General features: G+C 46.1%; 1 protein-coding gene across 1 annotated transcript in view; it reads left to right on the top strand.

Moving 5' to 3' along the window:
* LOC138354707 (dipeptidase 1-like) overlaps nucleotides 1-20,000 on the top strand; it is a 184,276-nt gene that overhangs the window by 20,464 nt on the left and 143,812 nt on the right. Inside the window, exon 2 of the mRNA XM_069309129.1 lies at nucleotides 15,006-15,177. Within this exon, the coding sequence (XP_069165230.1) occupies nucleotides 15,006-15,177 (172 nt within the window). The remainder of the gene's footprint in view (nucleotides 1-15,005; nucleotides 15,178-20,000) is intronic.

Here is a 20,000-nt window from a genome sequence, read left to right as displayed (position 1 = left end):
TCTTGGGAGGCGTGGGAAGTTGAGGGGATGGGTGAACTGGACACCAGGGTAGATAAGGTAGAGGATAGATAAGGTCACTAGTCGCTAGTGAGCATGTGTGTTTGTGCATGTGCGTGCGAGTGCTTGCGTGTGTATTTGTGTGTGTTTGTTGGGAGGGGGGGCGGGAAGGGTGCGTGGGAAACTGGGAGGGCGGGAGAGGGCGGAGATGGTAACTTTAGGTCAGGTGTGTGTGTATTTGTGGTCAGTTGTAGGGGGCAGTTGGAGGGGGGGGGGGAGTGTTTTGAGTTAGTGGGATGGGGGGTAAGAGAGGGGGTGGAGTATGAGTGTCTGGGGCCTTATCAACTACCACAAACGTGTTAATCCTATCTACCCTGACTGAACGTTTGTATGTGTGTGTGTGCGTGTGCGTGCATGTGTGCGTGCGTGCGTGTGCGTGCTTGCGCTTGCGTGCGAGCATGTGCGTGTGTCACGAAAGCCCCGTGTGTGTGTGTGCGTGTGTATTCACCTAGTGCGTGTGTATTCACCTAGTGCGTGTGTATTCACCTAGTGCGTGTGTATTCACCTAGTGCGTGTGTATTCACCTAGTGCGTGTGTATTCACCATGCGGTGGGTTGAGTTCTGCTCTTTCGGCCCGCCTCTCAATTGTTAATCAATCAACTGTTTCTAACTACTTTTTTCACACACACGCACACATACACACAAGAAGCAGCCCGTAACAGCTGTCAAACTCCCAGGTACCTAGTTACTGCTACGAAACAGGGGAATCAGTGTGTGTGTGTGTGTGTGTGTGTGTGTGTGTGTGTACTCACCTATATGTACTCACCTATATGTGCTTGCAGGATCGAGCATTGACTCTTGGATCCCGCCTTTCGAGCATCGGTTGTTTACAGCAATGACTCCTGTCCCATTTCCCTATCATACCTGGTTTTAAAATTATGAATAGTATTTGCTTCCACAACCTGTTCCTGAAGTGCATTCCATTTCCCCACTACTCTCACGCTAAAAGAAAACTTCCTAACATCTCTGTGACTCATCTGAGTTTCAAGCTTCCATCCATGTCCTCTCGTTCTGTTACTATTCCGTGTGAACATTTCGTCTATGTCCACTCTGTCAATTCCTCTGAGTATCTTATACGTTCCTATCATGTCCCCCCTCTCCCTTCTTCTTTCTAGTGTCGTAAGGCACAGTTCCCTCAGGCGCTCTTCATACCCCATCCCTCGTAGCTCTGGGACGAGTCTCGTTGCAAACCTCTGAACCTTTTCCAGTTTCATTATATGCTTCTTCAGATGGGGACTCCATGATGAGGCGGCATACTCTAAGACTGGCCTTACGTAGGCAGTGTAAAGCGCCCTAAATGCCTCCTTACTTAGGTTTCTGAATGATGTTCTAACTTTTGCCAGTGTAGAGTACGCTGCTGTCGTTATCCTATTAATATGTGCCTCAGGAGATAGATTAGGTGTTACGTCCACCCCCAGGTCTCTTTCACGCGTCGTTACAGGTAGGCTGTTCCCCTTCATTGTGTACTGTCCCTTTGGTCTCCTATCTCCTAGTCCCATTTCCATAACTTTACATTTGCTCGTGTTGAATTCTAGTAGCCATTTCTCTGACCATCTCTGCAATCTGTTCAGGTCCTCTTGGAGGATCCTGCAATCCTCATCTGTCACAACTCTTCTCATCAACTTTGCATCATCCGCAAACATCGACATGTAGGACTCTACGCCTGTAAACATGTCGTTAACATATACAAGAAATAGAATTGGTCCCAGCACCGATCCTTGTGGTACTCCACTTGTTACTGTTCGCCAGTCCGACTTCTCGCCCCTTACCGTAACTCTTTGGCTCCTTCCTGTTAGGTAGTTCCTTATCCATTCTAGGACCTTTCCCCCCACCCCCGCCTGCCTCTCGAGCTTGAACAGCAGTCTCATGTGCGGTACTGAATCAAAGGCTTTTTGGCAGTCCAGAAATATGCAGTCTGCCCAACCATCTCTGTCCTGTCTTATCCTCGTTATTTTATCATAGAATTCCAGAAGGTTTGTTAGGCACGATTTCCCTGTCCAGAACCCATGTTGATGTTTGTTCACAAACCTAATGTTCTCCAGGTGTACAACCAGTCGTAGCCTAATTATTCTTTCCAGTATTTTACAGGGGATGCTTGTCAGTGATACAGGTCTGTAGTTAAGTGCCTCCTCCCTATCTCCTTTCTTGAAGATCGGCACGACATTTGCCTTCTTCCAGCAACTGGGCAATTCTCCTGACATAAGTGACTCATTAAAGATCATTGCCAGAGGCACGCTGAGGGCCTGTGCTGCTTCTTTTAGTATCCACGGTGATACTTTGTCTGGTCCAACTGCTTTAGTTGCATCTAGAGTTGACAACTGTTTCATTACCTCCTCTGCTGTCACCTCTATATCTGATAGTCTTTCATCTAGGGTAACCCCTTCCAACAATGGGAGCTGCTCAGGCTCGGTAGTGAACACTCCATGGAAACTGGCATTCAGTGCCTCGCAGATTTCCTTGTCACTTTCAGTATATGCCCCCTCTGTCTTCCTTAGTCTTGTCACTTGGTCGTTCACCGACATTTTTCTTCTTATATGACTGTGTAGTAACTTAGGTTGTTTTTTCGCTTTGATTGCAATATCGTTCTCATAGTCCCTTTCCGATGTTCGTCTTATGTTAATGTAATCGTTCCTAGCTCTGTTGTATCTGCTTCTGTTGTCCTCTGTTCTTTGTCTTCTGTACTTCCTCCACTCCCGCCTGCTGGCCATTTTTGCTTCCTGACACTGTCTATTAAACCATGGGTTATTATATTCCCTCTTATTTTTTCCCTTTACTGTTGGTATAAATCTCTCTTCGGCCTCCTGGCATTTCTGTATGACTAGGTCCATCATATCTTGGACTGTTTTTCCTCTAATTTCTTCCTCCCACTGCACTTCACCCAGATAGTCCCTCATCCTCATATAGTCCCCTTTCCTGTAGTCAGCTCTCCTTTCCCAGATCTCTTGTCCCATGGTCATAAGTTTGAATTCCATCATGTAGTCAAAGACTAGGACACAATGGTCACTGGCCCCTAGAGGTATTTCATGCTCTAAATTCTCGATATCTTCTACGTTCTGGGTGAAAATCAGGTCTAATAGGCTCGGTGCATCTCCTCCTCTTTCCCTTGTGTCTTCCTTCACATGTTGTGTCAGGAAATTCCTGTCTATAACATCTACTAATTTTGCTCCCCACGTTTCGTCCCCTCCATGGGGATTCCTTGATTCCCAATTTATCTCTCCATGATTTAGGTCCCCCATGATCAGCAGCTTCGCTCTCATTCTGTGGGCTAGTGTTGCTGCCTTCTGCAGTTCATCTATACATGCTTTGTTGTTGTCATCATACTCCTGCCTGGGTCTTCTACTGTTTGGTGGGGGATTGTAGATTACCATGATCACAATCTTCCTCCCATCTACTGTCAGAGTTCCATGTATGAAGCTTGTGCACTCATTGGTAACTCGATTTCCCAGGTCTTCAAACTTCCATTTCCGCTTTATTAGGAGTGCTACTCCCCCTCCCTGTCTCTGTGTCCTCTCTTTTCGTATCACCTGGTACCCTTCAGGAAAGATTGCATCTGAGATCATGTCATTAATTTTAGTTTCCACAATTGCAACTATGTCAGGATCTGCTTCACTCACTCTTTCTTTTATCTCTTCTGCTTTATTAGATACCCCATCAGCATTGGTGTACCAAACCTTGAGTGTGTGTGTGTGTGTGTGTGTGTGTGCGTGTGTGCGTGTGTGCGTGTGTGTGTGTGTGTGTGTGTGTGTGTGTGTGTGTGTGTGTGTGTGTGTGTGTGTGTGTGTGTGTGTGTGTGTGTGCGTGTGTGCGTGTGTGTGTGTGTGTGTGTGTACTCACCTAGTTGTACTCACCTAGTTGTGTTTGCGGGGGTTGAGCTCTGGCTCTTTGGTCCCGCCTCTCAACCGTCAATCAACAGGTGTACAGATTCATGAGCCTATCGGGCTCTGTCATATCTACACTTGAAACTGTGTATGGAGTCAGCCTCCACCACATCACTTCCTAATGCATTCCATTTGTCAACCACTCTGACACTAAAAAAGTTCTTTCTAATATCTCTGTGGCTCATTTGGGCACTCAGTTTCCACCTGTGTCCCCTTGTGCGTGTTCCCCTTGTGTTAAATAGACTGTCTTTATCTACCCTATCAATCCCCTTCAGAATCTTGAATGTGGTGATCATGTCCCCCCTAACTCTTCTGTCTTCCAGCGAAGTGAGGTTTAATTCCCGTAGTCTCTCCTTGTAGCTCATACCTCTCAGCTCGGGTACTAGTCTGGTGGCAAACCTTTGAACCTTTTCCAGTTTAGTCTTATCCTTGACTAGATATGGACTCCATGCTGGGGCTGCATACTCCAGGATTGGCCTGACATATGTGGTATACAAAGTTCTGAATGATTCTTTACACAAGTTTCTGAATGCCGTTCGTATGTTGGCCAGCCTGGCATATGCCGCTGATGTTATCCACTTGATATGTGCTGCAGGAGACAGGTCTGGCGTGATATCAACCCCCAAGTCTTTTTCCTTCTCTGACTCCTGAAGAATTTCCTCTCCCAGATGATACCTTGTATCTGGCCTCCTGCTCCCTACACCTATCTTCATTACATTACGTTTGGTTGGGTTAAACTCTAACAACCATTTGTTAGACCATTCCTTCAGCTTGTCTAGGTCTTCTTGAAGCCTCAAACAGTCCTCTTCTGTTTTAATCCTTCTCATAATTTTAGCATCGTCCGCAAACATTGAGAGAAATGAATCGATACCCTCCGGGAGATCATTTACATATATCAGAAACAAGATAGGACCGAGTACAGAGCCCTGTGGGACTCCACTGGTGACTTCACGCCAATAGGAGGTCTCACCCCTCACCGTAACTCTCTGCTTCCTATTGCTTAGATACTCCCTTATCCACTGGAGCACCTTACCAGCTACACCTGCCTGTCTCTCCAGCTTATGTACCAGCCTCTTATGCGGTACTGTGTCAAAGGCTTTCCGACAATCCAAGAAAATGCAGTCCGCCCAGCTCTCTCTTTCTTGCTTAATCTGTGTCACCTGATCGTAGAATTCTATCAAGCTTGTAAGGCAAGATTTACCCTCCCTGAATCCATGTTGGCGATTTGTCACGAAGTCCCTTCTCTCCAGATGTGTTACCAGGTTTTTTCTCACGATCTTCTCCATCACCTTGCATGGTATACAATTCAAGGACACTGGCCTGTAGTTCAGTGCCTCTTGTCTGTCGCCCTTTTTGTATATTGGGACCACATTCGCCGTCTTCCATATTTCTGGTAGGTCTCCCGTCTCTAGTGACTTACTATACACTATGGAGAGTGGCAGGCAAAGTGCCTCTGCACACTCTTTCAGTACCCATGGTGAGATCCCATCTGGACCAACAGCCTTTCTAACATCCAGATCCAGCAGGTGTCTCTTGACCTCCTCTCTCGTAATTTCGAACTCCTCCAAGGCCGCCTGGTTTACCTCCCTTTCTCCTAGCACAGTGACCTCACCTTGTTCTATTGTGAAGACCTCCTGGAACCTCTTGTTGAGTTCCTCACACACCTCTCTGTTATTCTCTGCATACCTGTCCTCGCCTGTTCTAAGTTTCAATACCTGTTCTTTCACTGTTGTTTTCCTTCTGATGTGACTGTGGAGTAGCTTTGGTTCGGTCTTGGCTTTGTTTGCTATATCATTTTCAAAATTTTTCTCTGCTTCTCTTCTCACCCTGACGTACTCATTCCTGGTTCTCTGGTATCTCTCTCTGCTTTCTGGTGTTCTGTTATTCCGGAAGTTCCTCCACGCCTTTTTGTTCAGTTTCTTCGCTTCCACACATGCCCTATTATACCATGGATTCTTCTGTTGCTTCTCGGATTTTTCCCTTTGGGCCGGGATGAACCTGTTTACTGCCTCCTGACACTTTTGGGTAACATAGTCCATCATACCCTGTACAGACTTGTCTCTGAGGTCTGTGTCCCAAGGTATTTCACTTAGGAAACTTCTCATCTGTTCATAATTCCCCTTTCGGTATGCCAGCCTTTTGATTCCTAGTTCTTTTTGGGGGGAGATAAGTCCTAGCTCTACCAGGTACTCAAAGTTCAATACACTGTGGTCACTCATTCCCAAGGGCGCTTCCATCTTAACTTCCCTTATATCCCATTCATTTAGGGTAAATATCAAATCAAGTATTGCTGGTTCATCTTCTCCTCTCATTCTTGTTGGTTCTTTGGTGTGCTGGCTTAGAAAGTTTCTTGTTGCCACGTCCAGCAGCTTAGCTCTCCATGTTTCTGGTCCTCCATGCGGGTCTCTGTTCTTCCAATCTATCTTCCCATGGTTGAAGTCTCCCATAATTAGTAGTCCAGATCCATTCCTGCTAGCAACAGAAGCTGCTCTTTCTATTATGTTAATGGTGGCCATGTTGTTTCTATCATATTCCTGTCTAGGTCTTCTGTCATTTGGTGGTGGATTATATATGACTGCGACTATAATTTTTTTCCCTCCATTTGTTACAGTACCTGCTATGTAGTCACTGAAACCTTCGCAGCCCTGAATATCCATCTCCTCAAAATCCCAGCCTTGTCTTACCAGCAGAGCTACACCACCCCCACCTCTTCCTTCCCTCTCTTTCCTCATAACATAATAGTCCTGTGGGAACACTGCATTTGTTATCGTTTTCGTGATCTTTGTTTCTGTGAGGGCTATTATGTCTGGGTTTTCCTCTAGTACCAGTTCTCCAAGCTCATTTGCTTTATTTGTAATTCCATCTATGTTTGTGTACATCGCTTTGAGGCTCACTTTCTTCTGTCCCTTCTCAAATCGCCTCCTTGGTGAGTGTTCTGCTGGTGGGGGAGGCTGTTCCATGGGTGTGAGGACCTGTGAGGTGGATAACAGGGTCTCAGAGGATATTGGGATGAGGGGCGGGGTATCCAGTGAAGGGGGAGGGACAGGGAGGGTATGGGGTGAAAGGGGAGGGAGGACGGGAAGGAAAGGGGGGGAGGGAGGACTCGGGAGGAGGGGAGGGGTAGAAGGGTGGGGATTGGGTGTGGGGGGAGGGAGATTTTGCTGAACATTTGAGTGGGGGCAGGGAGGGTTTGGGGTAGGGGGGTTTTCTATGCAGTGCAGTTTTTCTATGTGTGTGTGTGTGTGTGTGTGTGTGTGTGTGTGTGTGTGTGTGTGTGTGTGTGTGTGTGTGTGTGTGTGTACTCACCTAGGTGTCCTTGCGGGGGTTGAGCTCTGGCTCTTCGGTCCCGCCTCTCAACCGTCAATCAACAGGTGTACAGGTTCCTGAGCCTATTGGGCTCTATCATATCTACACTTGAAACTGTGAATGGAGTCAGCCTCCACCACATTGCTTCCTAATGCATTCCATTTGTCAACCACTCTGACACTAAAAAAGTTCTTTCTAATATCTCTGTGGCTCATTTGGGCACTCAGTTTCCACCTGTGTCCCCTAGTGTGTGTGCCCCTTGTGTTAAATAGCCTGTCTTTATCAACCCTGTCGATTCCCTTGAGAATCTTGAATGTGGTGATCATGTCTCCCCTAACTCTTCTGTCTTCCAACGAAGTGAGATTTAATTCCCGTAGTCTCTCCTCATAGCTCATATCTCTCAGCTCGGGTACTAGTCTGATGGCAAACCTTTGAACCTTTTCCAGTTTATTCTTATGCTTGACTAGATATGGACTCCATGCTGGAGCCGCATTCTCCTGGATTGGTCTGCCATATGTGTTATATATTGTTCTGAAAGATTCCTTACACAAGTTTCTAAAGGCCGTTCTTATGTTAGCCAACCTGGCATATGCTGCTGATGTTATCCTCTTGATATGAGCTTCAGGGGACAGGTCTGGCGTGATATCAATCCCCAGGTCTTTCTCTCTCTCTGACTCTTGAAGTATTTCATCTCCCAAATGATACCTTGTATCTGATCTCCTGCTTCCTACCCCTATCTTCATTACATTACATTTGCTTGGGTTAAACTCTAACAGCCATTTGTTCGACCATTCCTGCTGCTTGTCCAGGTCTTCTTGAAGCCTAAAGCTGTCCTCCTCTGTCTTAATCCTTCTCATAATTTTGGCGTCGTAAGCAAACATAGAGAGGAATGAGTCTATACCCTCTGGGAGATCATTTACGTATATCAGAAACAGGATAAGTCCAAGTACAGAGCCCTGTGGGACTCCACTGGTAACTTCGCGCCATTCCGAGGTCTCACACCTCACTGTAACTCTCTGCTTCCTATTGCTTAGGAAGCGTATGTATCGCCTTTATCCACTGGAGCGCCCTACCAGTTACTTCTGCCTGTTTCTCCAGCTTATGCATCAACCTTTTATGGGGTACTGTGTCAAAGGCTTTCCGACAATCCAAAAAAATGCAGTCCGCCCATCCTTCTCTTTTTTGCTTAATCTTTGACACCTGATCGTAGAATTCTATCAAGCCTGTAAGGCAAGATTTACCCTCCCTGAACCCATGTTGATGGGTTGTCACGAAGTCTCTTCTCTCCAGATGTGTTAATAGGTTTTTTCTCACAATCTTCTCCATCTCCTTGCATGGTATACAAGTTAAGGACACTGGCCTGTAGTTCAGTGCCTCTTGTCTGTCACCCTTTTTGTATATTGGTACTACATTAGCAGTCTTCTGTATTTCTGGTAGGTCTCCGTTTCCAGTGACCTACTATACACTATGGAGAGTGACAAGCAAAGTGCTCCTGCACACTCTTTCAATACCCATGGTGAGATTCCGTCTGGCCCAACAGCTTTTCTCACATCCAGCTCCAAAAGGTGCTTCTTGTCCTCATCTCTTGCAATTTCGACCTTTCCAAGGTCACCTGGTTTGCTGCCATCTTTCCTAGTGCCGTGACTTCTCCCTGTTCTATTGTAAAGTCCTCCTGGAATCTTTTTTTGAGTTCTTCACACACCTCTTTGTCATTCTCTGTGTACCTGTCCTCTCTCACCCTAAGTTTCATCACCCGTTCCTTCACTGTTGTCTTCCTCCTGATGTGACTGTATAGTAGCTTTGGCTCGGTCTTGGCTTTATTAGTTATATCATTTTCATACTTTTTCTCAGCTGCTTTTCTCACAATAATATACTCGTTCCTGGTTCTCTGGTATATCTCTCTACTTTCTGGTGTTCTCTTATTACGGAAGTTCCTCCATGCCCTTTTGTTCAGCTCCTTTCCTTTCATACATTCCCTATTAAACCACAGATTCTTCTTTTTGCTTCTCTGTTTTTCCTGTCGGGCTGGGACAAACCTGCTTACAGCCTCCTGACACTTTTGGGTGACATAGTCCATCATGTCTTGTATGGACTTGGTTCCGAGTTCTGTGTCCCAATGTATATCCCATAGGAATTTATTCATCTCCTCATAGTTTCCCTTTCGGTACATCAGCTCTTTGTTTCCTAGTTCATTTTAAAGGGTGATAATTCCTAGCTCAACCAGCTACTCAAAGCTCAATACACTATGATCACTCATTCCCAAGGGGGCTTCTAACTTAACTTCCCTTATATCCGACTCATATAGGGTAAATATCAGATCAAGCAAGGCTGGTTCATCCCCACCTCTCATTCTTGTCGGTCCCCTTGACGTGTTGACTTAAAAAATTTCTTGTTGCCACATCCAGCAGCTTAGCTCTCCATGTGTCTGGTCCTCCATGTGGGTCTCTGTTCCCCCAATCTTTCTTCCCATGGTTGAAGTCTCCCATGATTAGTAGTCTGGATCCATTCCTGCTAGCCACAGAAGCTGCTCTCTCTATTATATTGATGGTGGCCATGTTGTTTCTATCATATTCCTGTCTGGGTCATCTGTCATTCGGTGGGGGGTTATATATGACTACTACTATAATTTTCTGTCCTCCAGTTGCTATGGTGCCTGATATGTAATCACTGAAACCTTCACAGTTCTGAATTACCATCTCTTCGAAACTCCAACCTTCTCTTATTAGCAAATCTACACCACCTCCTCCTCTCCCTGCTCTCTCTTTATTCACTACATAGTAGCTCTGTGGAAACACTGCGTTTGTTATGGTTTTCGTTAGCTTTGTTTCTGCGAGTGCTATTATGTCTGGGTTTTCTTCTAGTGGCCATTCTCCAAGTTCACTTGTTTTATTTGTAATCCCATCTATGTTAGTGTACATTGCCTTGAAGCTCACTTTCTTCTGTTCATTTTCTTGTCCCCTTCTTGGCAAGCTGCTGGTGTGGGAAGCTGTTCCGTGGGTGAGAAGATCTGTGAGGTGGTTTGCAGGGTCTCAGAGGATTTTGGGGTGGGGGGTGGGGGTTTAAGTGAAGGAGGGGACAGGTAGTGTGTGGGTTAAGGAGATGGGGGGACGTGGAGGATACGGGGTGAGGGGGGAGGAGGGATAGGGAGGGTATGGGATGAAGGGGGAGGGGGGAAAGGTGGGAGAGGGGACATGATGGGAATGGGGAAGGGGTGACAGGGTCAGAATGGGGTGGGGGGAGGCAGGGTTGGTGGGGGCATGTAGGGTGAGGGGAAGGGAGGGTTTCTATGCAGAGGGGGGTGGTGGTGTTGCCCTCCCCTCTGGTGTTGCTGGGATGCTGGTTTTGGGTTCCTCTCTTGTCTCTGGGACTATTGTGTTGGTGGCTGCGATTTCTTGGTTTACTCCTCTCTCCCTGCACTTCATCCTTGCCTCTGCTGCCCTGGCTCTCTCCTCCTTCGTCCTGTCCCTCAGCAGGAATACTTTTTTGTATACCTCAACATACTGCAGACAACTCTTCCTTTCGAGAACATCCTCCTTGGTGGCTTCGTTTGTAAACACCATCTTTACAAGTCGGTTTCTGTCCTTGTTGTACGAGCCCAACCTGAAAACCTTCTCAATGTTTTGTTCAGCCCCTTCCATCTGTAACCCCTTCAGTAGCCCATGTACTGCCTCTCTATCCTTGCTATTCCATTCTTGCCTGTTGGATCCTTCCTGTTCTTTGATGCCTACAACTACCACTGATCTTTTTCTCTCCAGCAGCTGAGTGGTGCACCTTGCTGTTTCCTATGAGGTAGCTGCTTGCATGGACACAGTGAGGTACCTCCCTCACTGTGTCCATCGCTTCTGAGCTCTTTCTCAGTCTTTCAGCAAATGTTTCAGGTACAGAGGCATTTCCTTTCAATGTAACATTCCCACCTTCCCTTTGGATGATAATCTGATGCTCGGTCTCTTTATTTTTCTCTGTGAGGGATTTGATCTCCTCCCTTGCTGATGTCAGCTTACTTTGCAGGTTGTTAATTGTAATCCTCATTTCATGTATCTCCCTCCTGAATTCCTCCAGAACTTGGGTTAACATTTCCTTCGTTTGGTCACTTTGGGTATTCCCTGTGTCCCTGTTGCGTCCTCCTGCCATTTTGTCCCTAGAAAGAGAGAGAGCAAGAGAGAGATAGAGAGCAAGAGAGAGAGAGAGAGAGCAAGAGAGAGAGAGAGCAAGAGAGAGAGAGAGAGAGAGAGAGAGAGAGAGAGAGAGAGAGAGAGAGAGAGAGAGAGAGAGAGAGAGAGAGAGAGAGAGAGAGAGAGAGAGAGCAAGAGAGAGAGAGAGAGCAAGAGAGAGAGAGAGAGAGAGAGAGATAGAGAGAGATAGAGAGAGAGAGAGAGAGAGAGCAAGAGAGAGAGAGAGAGAGAGAGAGAGAGAGAGAGAGAGAGAGAGAGAGAGAGAGAGAGAGAGAGAGAGAGAGAGAGAGAGAGAGAGAGAGAGCGAACAGAGAAAACGTGTGTGTGTGCGTGTGATGGGGGTTAAGAGGAGGTGGGTGAGGTGTTGTCTTCAGACTATGGCAGGTAAGAGTGGATTATGAGTGAGGTTTTATCCCCTTTCTATGATAGGTGTTAATCCCTTCCAGCCTGACTGGATGTGGATTATGAGCGAGGTTTTATCCCCTTTATATGATAAGTGTTAATCCCTTCCAGCCTGACTGAACGTATGTGTGTGTGCGTGCGTGTGCGTGTTTGTTTTTGCATGTGTGTGCGTGCGTACTTGCAAACGTACGTAATTACCTAAGTGTAGTTACAGGATGAGATCTATGCTCGAAGTGTCCCGTCTTCCCAGCACTCTTTGTCATATAACGCTTTGAAACTACTGACGGTTTTGGCCTCCACCACCGTCTCACCTAACTTGTTCCAACCGTCTACCACTCTGTTTGTGAAAGTGAATTTTCTTATATTTCTTCTGCATCTGTGTTTAGCTAGTTTAAATCTATGACCTCTTGTTCTTAAAGTTCCAGGTCTCAGGAAATCTTCCCTATCGATTTTATCAATTCCTGTTACTATTTTGTATGTAGTGATCATATCACTTCCTTTTCTTCTGTCTTCTAGTTTTAGCATATTTAATGCCTCTAACCTTTCCTCGTAGCTCTTGCCCTTCAGTTCTGGGAGCCACTTAGTAGCGTGTCTTTGCACCTTTTCCAGTTTGTTGATGTGCTTCTTAAGATATGGGCACCACACAACCGCTGCATATTCTAGCTTTGGCCTAACAAAAGTCGTGAACAATTCATTTAGTATATCGCCATCCATGTATTTAAAAGCAATTCTGAAGTTAGAAAGCGTTGCATAGGCTCCTCGCACAATATTCTTTATGTGGTCCTCAGGTGATAGTTTTCTATCTAGAACCACCCCTATATCTCTTTCTTTATCAGAATTCTTTAAAGATTTCTCACATAATATATAGGTTGTGTGGGGTCAATGTTCTCCTATTCCACATTCCATAACATGGCATTTATTAACATTAAATTCATTTGCCAAGTGGTGCTCCATGTACTTATTTGGTCCAAGTCATCTTGAAGGGCATGACAATCCTCTAAGTTTCTTATCCTGCCTATTATCTTAGCATCATCAGCAAACATGTTCATATAATTCTGTATACCAACTGGTAGATCATTTATGTAGTCAATAAACATCACTGGTGCAAGAACTGAACCCTGTGGTACTCCACTTGTGACATTTCTCCAGTCCGATAAATTGCCTCTGATCACTGCCCTCATTTTTCTATCAGTCAAAATTTTTTTTATCCCTGTTAGAAGCATACCTCTCACCTCTCCAATATTTTCCAGTTTCCAGAACAACCTCTTATGTGAAACTCTGTCGAAAGCCTTTTTTAGGTCCAGATAGATGCAGTCAACCCAACCATCTCTTTCCTGTAATATCTCTGTGGCTCGATCATAGAAACTGAGTAAATTCGATACACAGGATCTTCCAGATCGAAAACCATACTGTCTGTCTGATATTATATCATTTCTCTCCAGGTGTTCTACCCATTTAGTTTTAATTATTTTTTCCAATATTTTGACTATTACACTTGTCAATGATACAGGTCTATAATTAAGGGAGTCTTCCCTGCTTCTACTTTTGTAGATTGGAACTATGTTAGCCTTTTTCCACACATCAGCTACAACTCCTGTAAACAGGGATGCCTGAAAAATCAGTTGAAGTGGAATGCTGAGCTCATTCTGTCAGAACCCATGGTGAAACCCCATCTGGACCAACTGCTTTGTTCTTATTTAGCTCCTTGAGCATTTTTTCCACTTCGTCTCTAGACACCTCGATGTGCTCTATGTTGTTCTCTGGAATTCTTATTGTATCTGGTTCCCTGAAGATTTTATTTTGTACAAACACACCTTGGAACTTTTCGTTTAGTGTTTCACACATTTCCTTTTCATTTTCCGTGAATCTATTTCCCATTTTCAACCTCTGAATATTATCCTTTACCTGCAATTTGGTGTTTATGAATTTATAGAATAGACCTGGTTCTGTTTTACATTTGTCTGCAATCCCTTTTTCAAAATTTCTTTCTGCCTCTCTCCTCACTGCCATGTAGTGGTTTCTCACATCTTTGAATCACTGGTATGTTTGGGGGTTTGGCCTCTTCCTGTATTGATTCCATTTTTGTGTCTTTTGGTCTCTGGCCCTCTCGCAATTTCTGTTGAACCAATCCTGTTTCCTAGTTCTGCATCTCTGTTTTGGAATAAATTTTTTTGTGCCTTTATCATATATTTCACAAAACTTGACATACATCTCATTCACTTCCTTGCCTAGCAACAAGCCTAGCAACAACGCACAACGTTTGTGTGCGTGCATGCGTGTGTGCGTGCGTGTATTATGGGGGTCCCATAAAATGTCAACCTGTACCCAAAATGAGCCACTTTGACATTTTAAATGTATATGATATACTGAACAAGAATTAGATAATATTTTATCTCACTCTGTACACCTGAATAATTGACCAGAGAGGGGTACCTACCTGTCAGCCTCCCGCTCACACAACCAGGTGAATAATTACGATGCTGGATGACGAAGTGATCCATCGTCGCCTCCCACGTGGTGATTCACTAATCCAGTAGATTGATGATGGCGGTTCTTCTCTATCTAACACAAATCTCTGGAGTCAGTCACTGTATCGGTACACACCGATACACTGTTGTGTTACAGTTCACCAATTCACTGTACCACTGATCACTTGACCCAATATGTAAACAAAGCCTCGTGGGCCCTCCCACGTGGCCTGTCTGGTGAATTCACTGTTTAACACAAAGTTCTAGTGACAGCACTGTATTTTTTCTTTCCTATTCGCGGCGGTTATACGCTTTGTGATACCCCTAGATCTGTGATCTGTCACTGCAGCCTTAATTAACCCAAAAATATTGGTGTTTATTGTAGCGTGTGACCCCAGCGACCCTCCCTCCGCGGCTGGCTCAACTGAATTTGTATCACCCACTGTGCCCCTGTGTGTGTGTGTACTCACCTAGTTATGTTTGCGGGGGCTGAGCTCTGGCTCTTTGGTCCCGCCTCTCAACTGTCAATCAACAGGTGTACAGATTCCTGAACCTATTGGGCACTATCATATCTATACTTGAATGTGTACACTTGTGTGTGTGTGTGTATGTGTGTGTGTGTGTGTGTGTGTGTGTGTGTGTGTGTGTGTGTGTGTGTGTGTGTGTGTGTGTGTTTGTGTGTGTGATATAATGACTTGCCTTGTTCTAACGTAAATTAATAGATTGTGTATTGACAGCCACAACGACCTGCCGTGGAACATCAGGAAGTTCATGCACAACAAACTTCACAGCTTCAACTTCACCGCCCACCTCCAGACGCTGCGCCCGTGGTCACGGTCCTCCTGGTCCCACACTGACTTGCCCAGACTACGGCAGGGTATGGTGGGTGCACAGGTGAGTGTGTGTGTGTGGGGGGCGTGTAGGTCTGTGTGTATGGGGGGCGTGTAGGTGTGAGTGTGTGTGGGGCGTGTAGGTGTGTGTGGCGTGTGGGGGCGTGTAGGTGTGTGTGTGTGGGGGGCGTGTAGGTGTGTGTGGAGTGTGTGGCGTGTAGGTGAGTGTGTTGCATGTAGGCGAGTGTGTTGCGTGTAGGTGAGTGTGTGTGTTGCGTGCAGGTGAGTGTGTGTGTGTGTGTGTGTGGCGTGTGTTGCATGTAGGTGAGAGTGTTTGTAGCGTGCAGGTGAGTGTGAGGCGTGTAGATGAGTGTGTGTGTGTGTGGCGTATGTTGCGTGTAGGTGAGTGTGTTTGTAGCGTGCTGGTGAGTGTGTGGCGTGCAGGTGAGTGTGTGGCGTGCAGGTGAGTGTGTTGCGTGTAGGTGAGTGTTTGTAGCGTGCTGGTGAGTGTGTGGCGTGCAGGTGAGTGTGTGGCGTGCAGGTGAGTGTGTTGCGTGTAGGTGAGTGTTTGTAGCGTGCTGGTGAGTGTGTGGCGTGCAGGTGAGTGTGTTGCGTGTAGGTGAGTGTTTGTAGCGTGCAGGTGAGTGTGTGGCGTGCAGGTGAGTGTGTGGCGTGCAGGTGAGTGTGTTGCGTGTAGGTGAGTGTTTGTAGCGTGCAGGTGAGTGTGTGTGTGTGTGGCGTTTAGGTACTTGCCTAGTTGTACACACCTAGTTGTGCTTGCAGGGGTTGAACTCTGGCTCTTTGGTCCCGCCTCTCAACTGTCAATCAACTGGTGTACAGATTCCTGAGCCTATTGGGCTCTATCATATATACACCTGAAACTGTGTATGGAGTCAGCCTCCACCACATCACTTCCTAATGCATATCATTTGTCAACCACTCTGACGCTAAAAAAGTTATTTCTAATATCTCTGTGGCTCATTTGGGCACTTGCTCTCTCCTCCCTCTCTCTCTCCCTCCCTCCTCTCTCTCCATCTCCCCCCCCCTCCCCCTCTACTTTCTTCTAACTTCAATGGAAGGGTCGGATCACAGGTTTCCACCTGTGTCCCCTTGTGCGTGTGCCCCTTGTGTTAAATAACCTGTCTTTATCTACCCTATCAATTTCCTTCAGAATCTTGAATGTGGTGATCATGTCCCCCCTAACTTATCTGTCTTCTAGCGAAGTAAGGTTTAATTCCCGTAGTCTCTCCTCATAGCTCATACCTCTCAGCTCGGGTACTAATCTGGTGGCAAACCTTTGAACCTTTTCCAGTTTAGTCTTATCCTTGACTAGATATGGACTCCATGCTGGGGCTGCATACTCCAGGATTGGCCTGACATATGTGGTATACAAAGTTCTGAATGATTCTTTACACAAGTTTCTGAATGCCGTTCGCATGTTGGCCAGCCTGTCATATGCCGCTGATGTTATCCTCTTGATATGTGCTGCAGGAGACAGGTCTGGCGTGATATCAACCCCTAAGTCTTTTTCTTTCTCTGACTCCTGAAAAATTTCCTCTCCCAGATGATATCTTGTATCTGGCCTCCTGCTCCCTACACCTATCTTCATTACATTTCATTTGGTTGGGTTAAACTCTAACAACCATTTGTTCGACAATTCCTTCAGCTTGTCTAGGTCTTCTTGAAGCCTCAAACAGTCCTCTTCTGTTTTAATCCTTCTCATAATTTTGGCATCGTCCGCAAACATTGAGAGAAATGAATCGATACCCTCCGGGAGATCATTTACATATATCAGGAACAAGATAGGACCGAGTACAGAGCCCTGTGGGACTCCACTGGTGACTTCACGCCAATCGGAGGTCTCACCCCTCACAGTAACTCTCAGCTTCCAATTGCTTAGAAACTCCCTTATCCACTGGAGCACCTTACCAGCTACACCTGCCTGTCTCTCCTGCTTATGTACCAGTCTCTTATGCGGTACTGTGTCAAAGGCTTTCCGACAAACCAAGAAAACGAAGCTCGGGTCCAAACCAAGTCCGCCCAGCCCTCTCTTTCTTGCTTAATGTTTGTCACCTGATCGTAGAATTCTATTAAGCCAGTCAGGCAAGATTTACTCTCCCTGAACCCATGTTTGCAATTTGTCACGAAGTCTCTTCTCTCCAGATGTATTACCAGGTTTTTTCTCACGATCTTCTCCATCACCTTGCATGGTATACAAGTCAAGAACACTGGCCTGTAGTTCAGTGCCTCTTGCCTGTCGCCCTTTTTGTATATTGGGACCACATTCGCCGTCTTCCATATTTCTGGTAGGTCTCCCGTCTCCTGTGACATACTATGCACTAAGGAGAGTGGCAAGCAAAGTGCCTCTGCACACTCTTTCAGTACCCATGGTGAGATCCCGTCTGGACCAACAGCCTTTCTAACATCCAGATCCAGCAGGTGTCTCTTGACCTCCTCTCTCGTAATTTCGAACTCTTCCAAGGCCGCCTGGTTTACCTCCCTTTCTCCTAGCTCAGTGACCTCACCTTGTTCTATTGTGAAGACCTCCTGGAACCTCTTGTTGAGTTCTTCACAGACCCCTTTGTCATTCTCTGTATACCTGTCCTCGCCTGTTCTAAGTTTCAATACCTGTTCTTTCACTGTTGTTTTCCTTCTGATGTGACTGTGGAGTAGCTTTGGTTCGGTCTTGGCTTTGTTTGCTATATCATTTTCAAAACTTTTCTCTGCTTCTCTTCTCACCCTGACGTACTCATTCCTGTGTCTCTGGTATCTCTCTCTGCTTTCTGGTGTTCCATTATTCCGGAAGTTCCTCCACGCCCTTTTGTTCAGTTTCTTCGCTTCCATACATGCCCTATTATACCATGGATTCTTCTGTTGCTTCTCGGATTTTTCCCTTTGGGCCGGGATGAACCTGTTTACTGCCTCCTGACAATTTTGGGTAACATAGTCCATCATACCCTGTATAGACTTATCTCTGAGGTCTGTGTCTCAAGGTATTTCCCATAGGAAACTTCTCATTTGTTCATAATTCCCCTTTTGGTATGCCAGCCTTTTGATTCCTAGTTCTGTTTTTTGGGGAGATAATTCCTAGCTCTACCAGGTACTCAAAGTTCAATACACTGTGGTCACTCATTCCCAAGGAAGCTTCCATCTTAACTTCCCTTATATCCCACTCGTTTAGGGTAAATATCAAATCAAGCATTGCTGGTTCATCTTCTCCTCTCATTCTTGTTGGTTCCTTGATGTGCTGGCTTAGAAAGTTTCTTGTTGCCACGTCCAGCAGCTTAGCTCTCCATGTTTCTGGTCCTCCATGCGGGTCTCTGTTCTCCCAATCTATCTTCCCATAGTTGAAGTCTCCCATAATTAGTAGTCCAGATCCATTCCTGCAAGCAACAGAAGCTGCTCTCTCTATTATGTTAATGGTGGCCATGTTGTTTCTATCATATTCCTGTCTGGGTCTTCTGTCATTTGGTGGTGGATTATATATGACTACGACTATAATTTTTCCCCTCCATTTGTTATGGTACCTGCTATGTAGTCACTGAAACCTTCACAGCCCTGAATAACCATCTCCTCAAAATTCCAGCCTTTTCTTACCAGCAGAGCTACACCACCACCACCTCTTCCTTCCCTCTCTTTCCTCATAACATAATAGTCCTGTGGGAACACTGCGTTTGTTATCGTTTTCGTTAGCTTTGTTTCTGTGAAGGTTATTATGTCTGGGTTTTCCTCCAGTACCCGTTCTCGAAGCTCATTTGCTTTATTTGTAATTCCATCTATGTTAGTGCACATTGCTTTGAGGCTCACTTTCTTCTGTCCCTTCTCAAATCGCCTCCTTGGTGAGTGTTCTGCTGGTGGGGGAAGCTGTTCCATGGGTGTGAGGACCTGTGAGGTGGATAACAGGGTCTCAGAGGATACTGGGATGAGGGGCGGGGGATCCAGTGAAGGGGGAGGGACAGGGAGGGTATGGGGTGAAAGGGGAGGGAGTACAGGAAGGGAAGGGGGGGAGGGAGGACTCGGCAGGAGGAGGGGAGGGGTAGAAGGGTGAGGATAGGGTGTGGGGGAGGGAGATTTGGCTGAACATTTGAGTGGGGTCAGGGAGGGTTTGGGGTATGGGGTTTTCTATGCAGAGGAGGGTGGCGGGGTTGTTCTCCCCTCTGGTGTTACTGGGTAGCTGGTTGTGGGTTCCCCCCTCGCCTCTGGGGGTGTTGTGTTGGGAGCTGTGACTTCTTGGTTTTCCACTCTCGCCCTACGCCTCTTCCTTGCTTCTGCCGCAACGGCTCTCTCCTCCCTCGTCATGTCTCTCTGGAGGAATACATTTTTTAATTTTCCCACATTTTTCAGGGAGCTCTTCCTTGATAGAATCTTCTCCTTTGTGCTCTCGTTTGCAAACACAATCTTTATCACTCGGTCTCGGTCTTTGTTGTACCAACCTAGCCTGAAAACCTTCTCAATGCTATGCTCAGCCCCTTCCATGTTTAGTGCCTTCAGTACTTCATTCACTGCTGCTTTGTCCTTGTCATTCCACCCTGTCCTATTAGAGCCTTCCTGCTCTTTAATACCCACAGCAACCACTGATCTGTTCCTTTCCAGCAGTTGGCTAGTAGCGCGTGCCGCCTCCTGTGAGGTGGCTGCTTTCATGGCCACCTCCATCACTGCAGTCATTACTTCAGAGTTATTTTTTTTCAGCATTTCTGCAAATGTTGCTTTTATTGTGGCATTCTCATCCAGAAAACTATTACCACCTTCTCCCTGGATGATTTTCTGAGTCTCAGCCTCGATACCATTCTTTTTGAGGGCTCTAATCTCCTCCTTTGCTGCTGTCAGCTCTCTTTTCGGGTTGCTTATTACGTTCTACATTTCCTGCATCATTTCTTGCATCTCACT

Source organism: Procambarus clarkii, chromosome 6, assembly GCF_040958095.1.
Source record: "Procambarus clarkii isolate CNS0578487 chromosome 6, FALCON_Pclarkii_2.0, whole genome shotgun sequence".
NCBI lineage: Eukaryota > Metazoa > Arthropoda > Malacostraca > Decapoda > Cambaridae > Procambarus > Procambarus clarkii.
The sequence above is the reverse complement of the archived record's forward strand: the minus strand, read 5'-3'. Positions and strand labels throughout refer to the sequence as shown.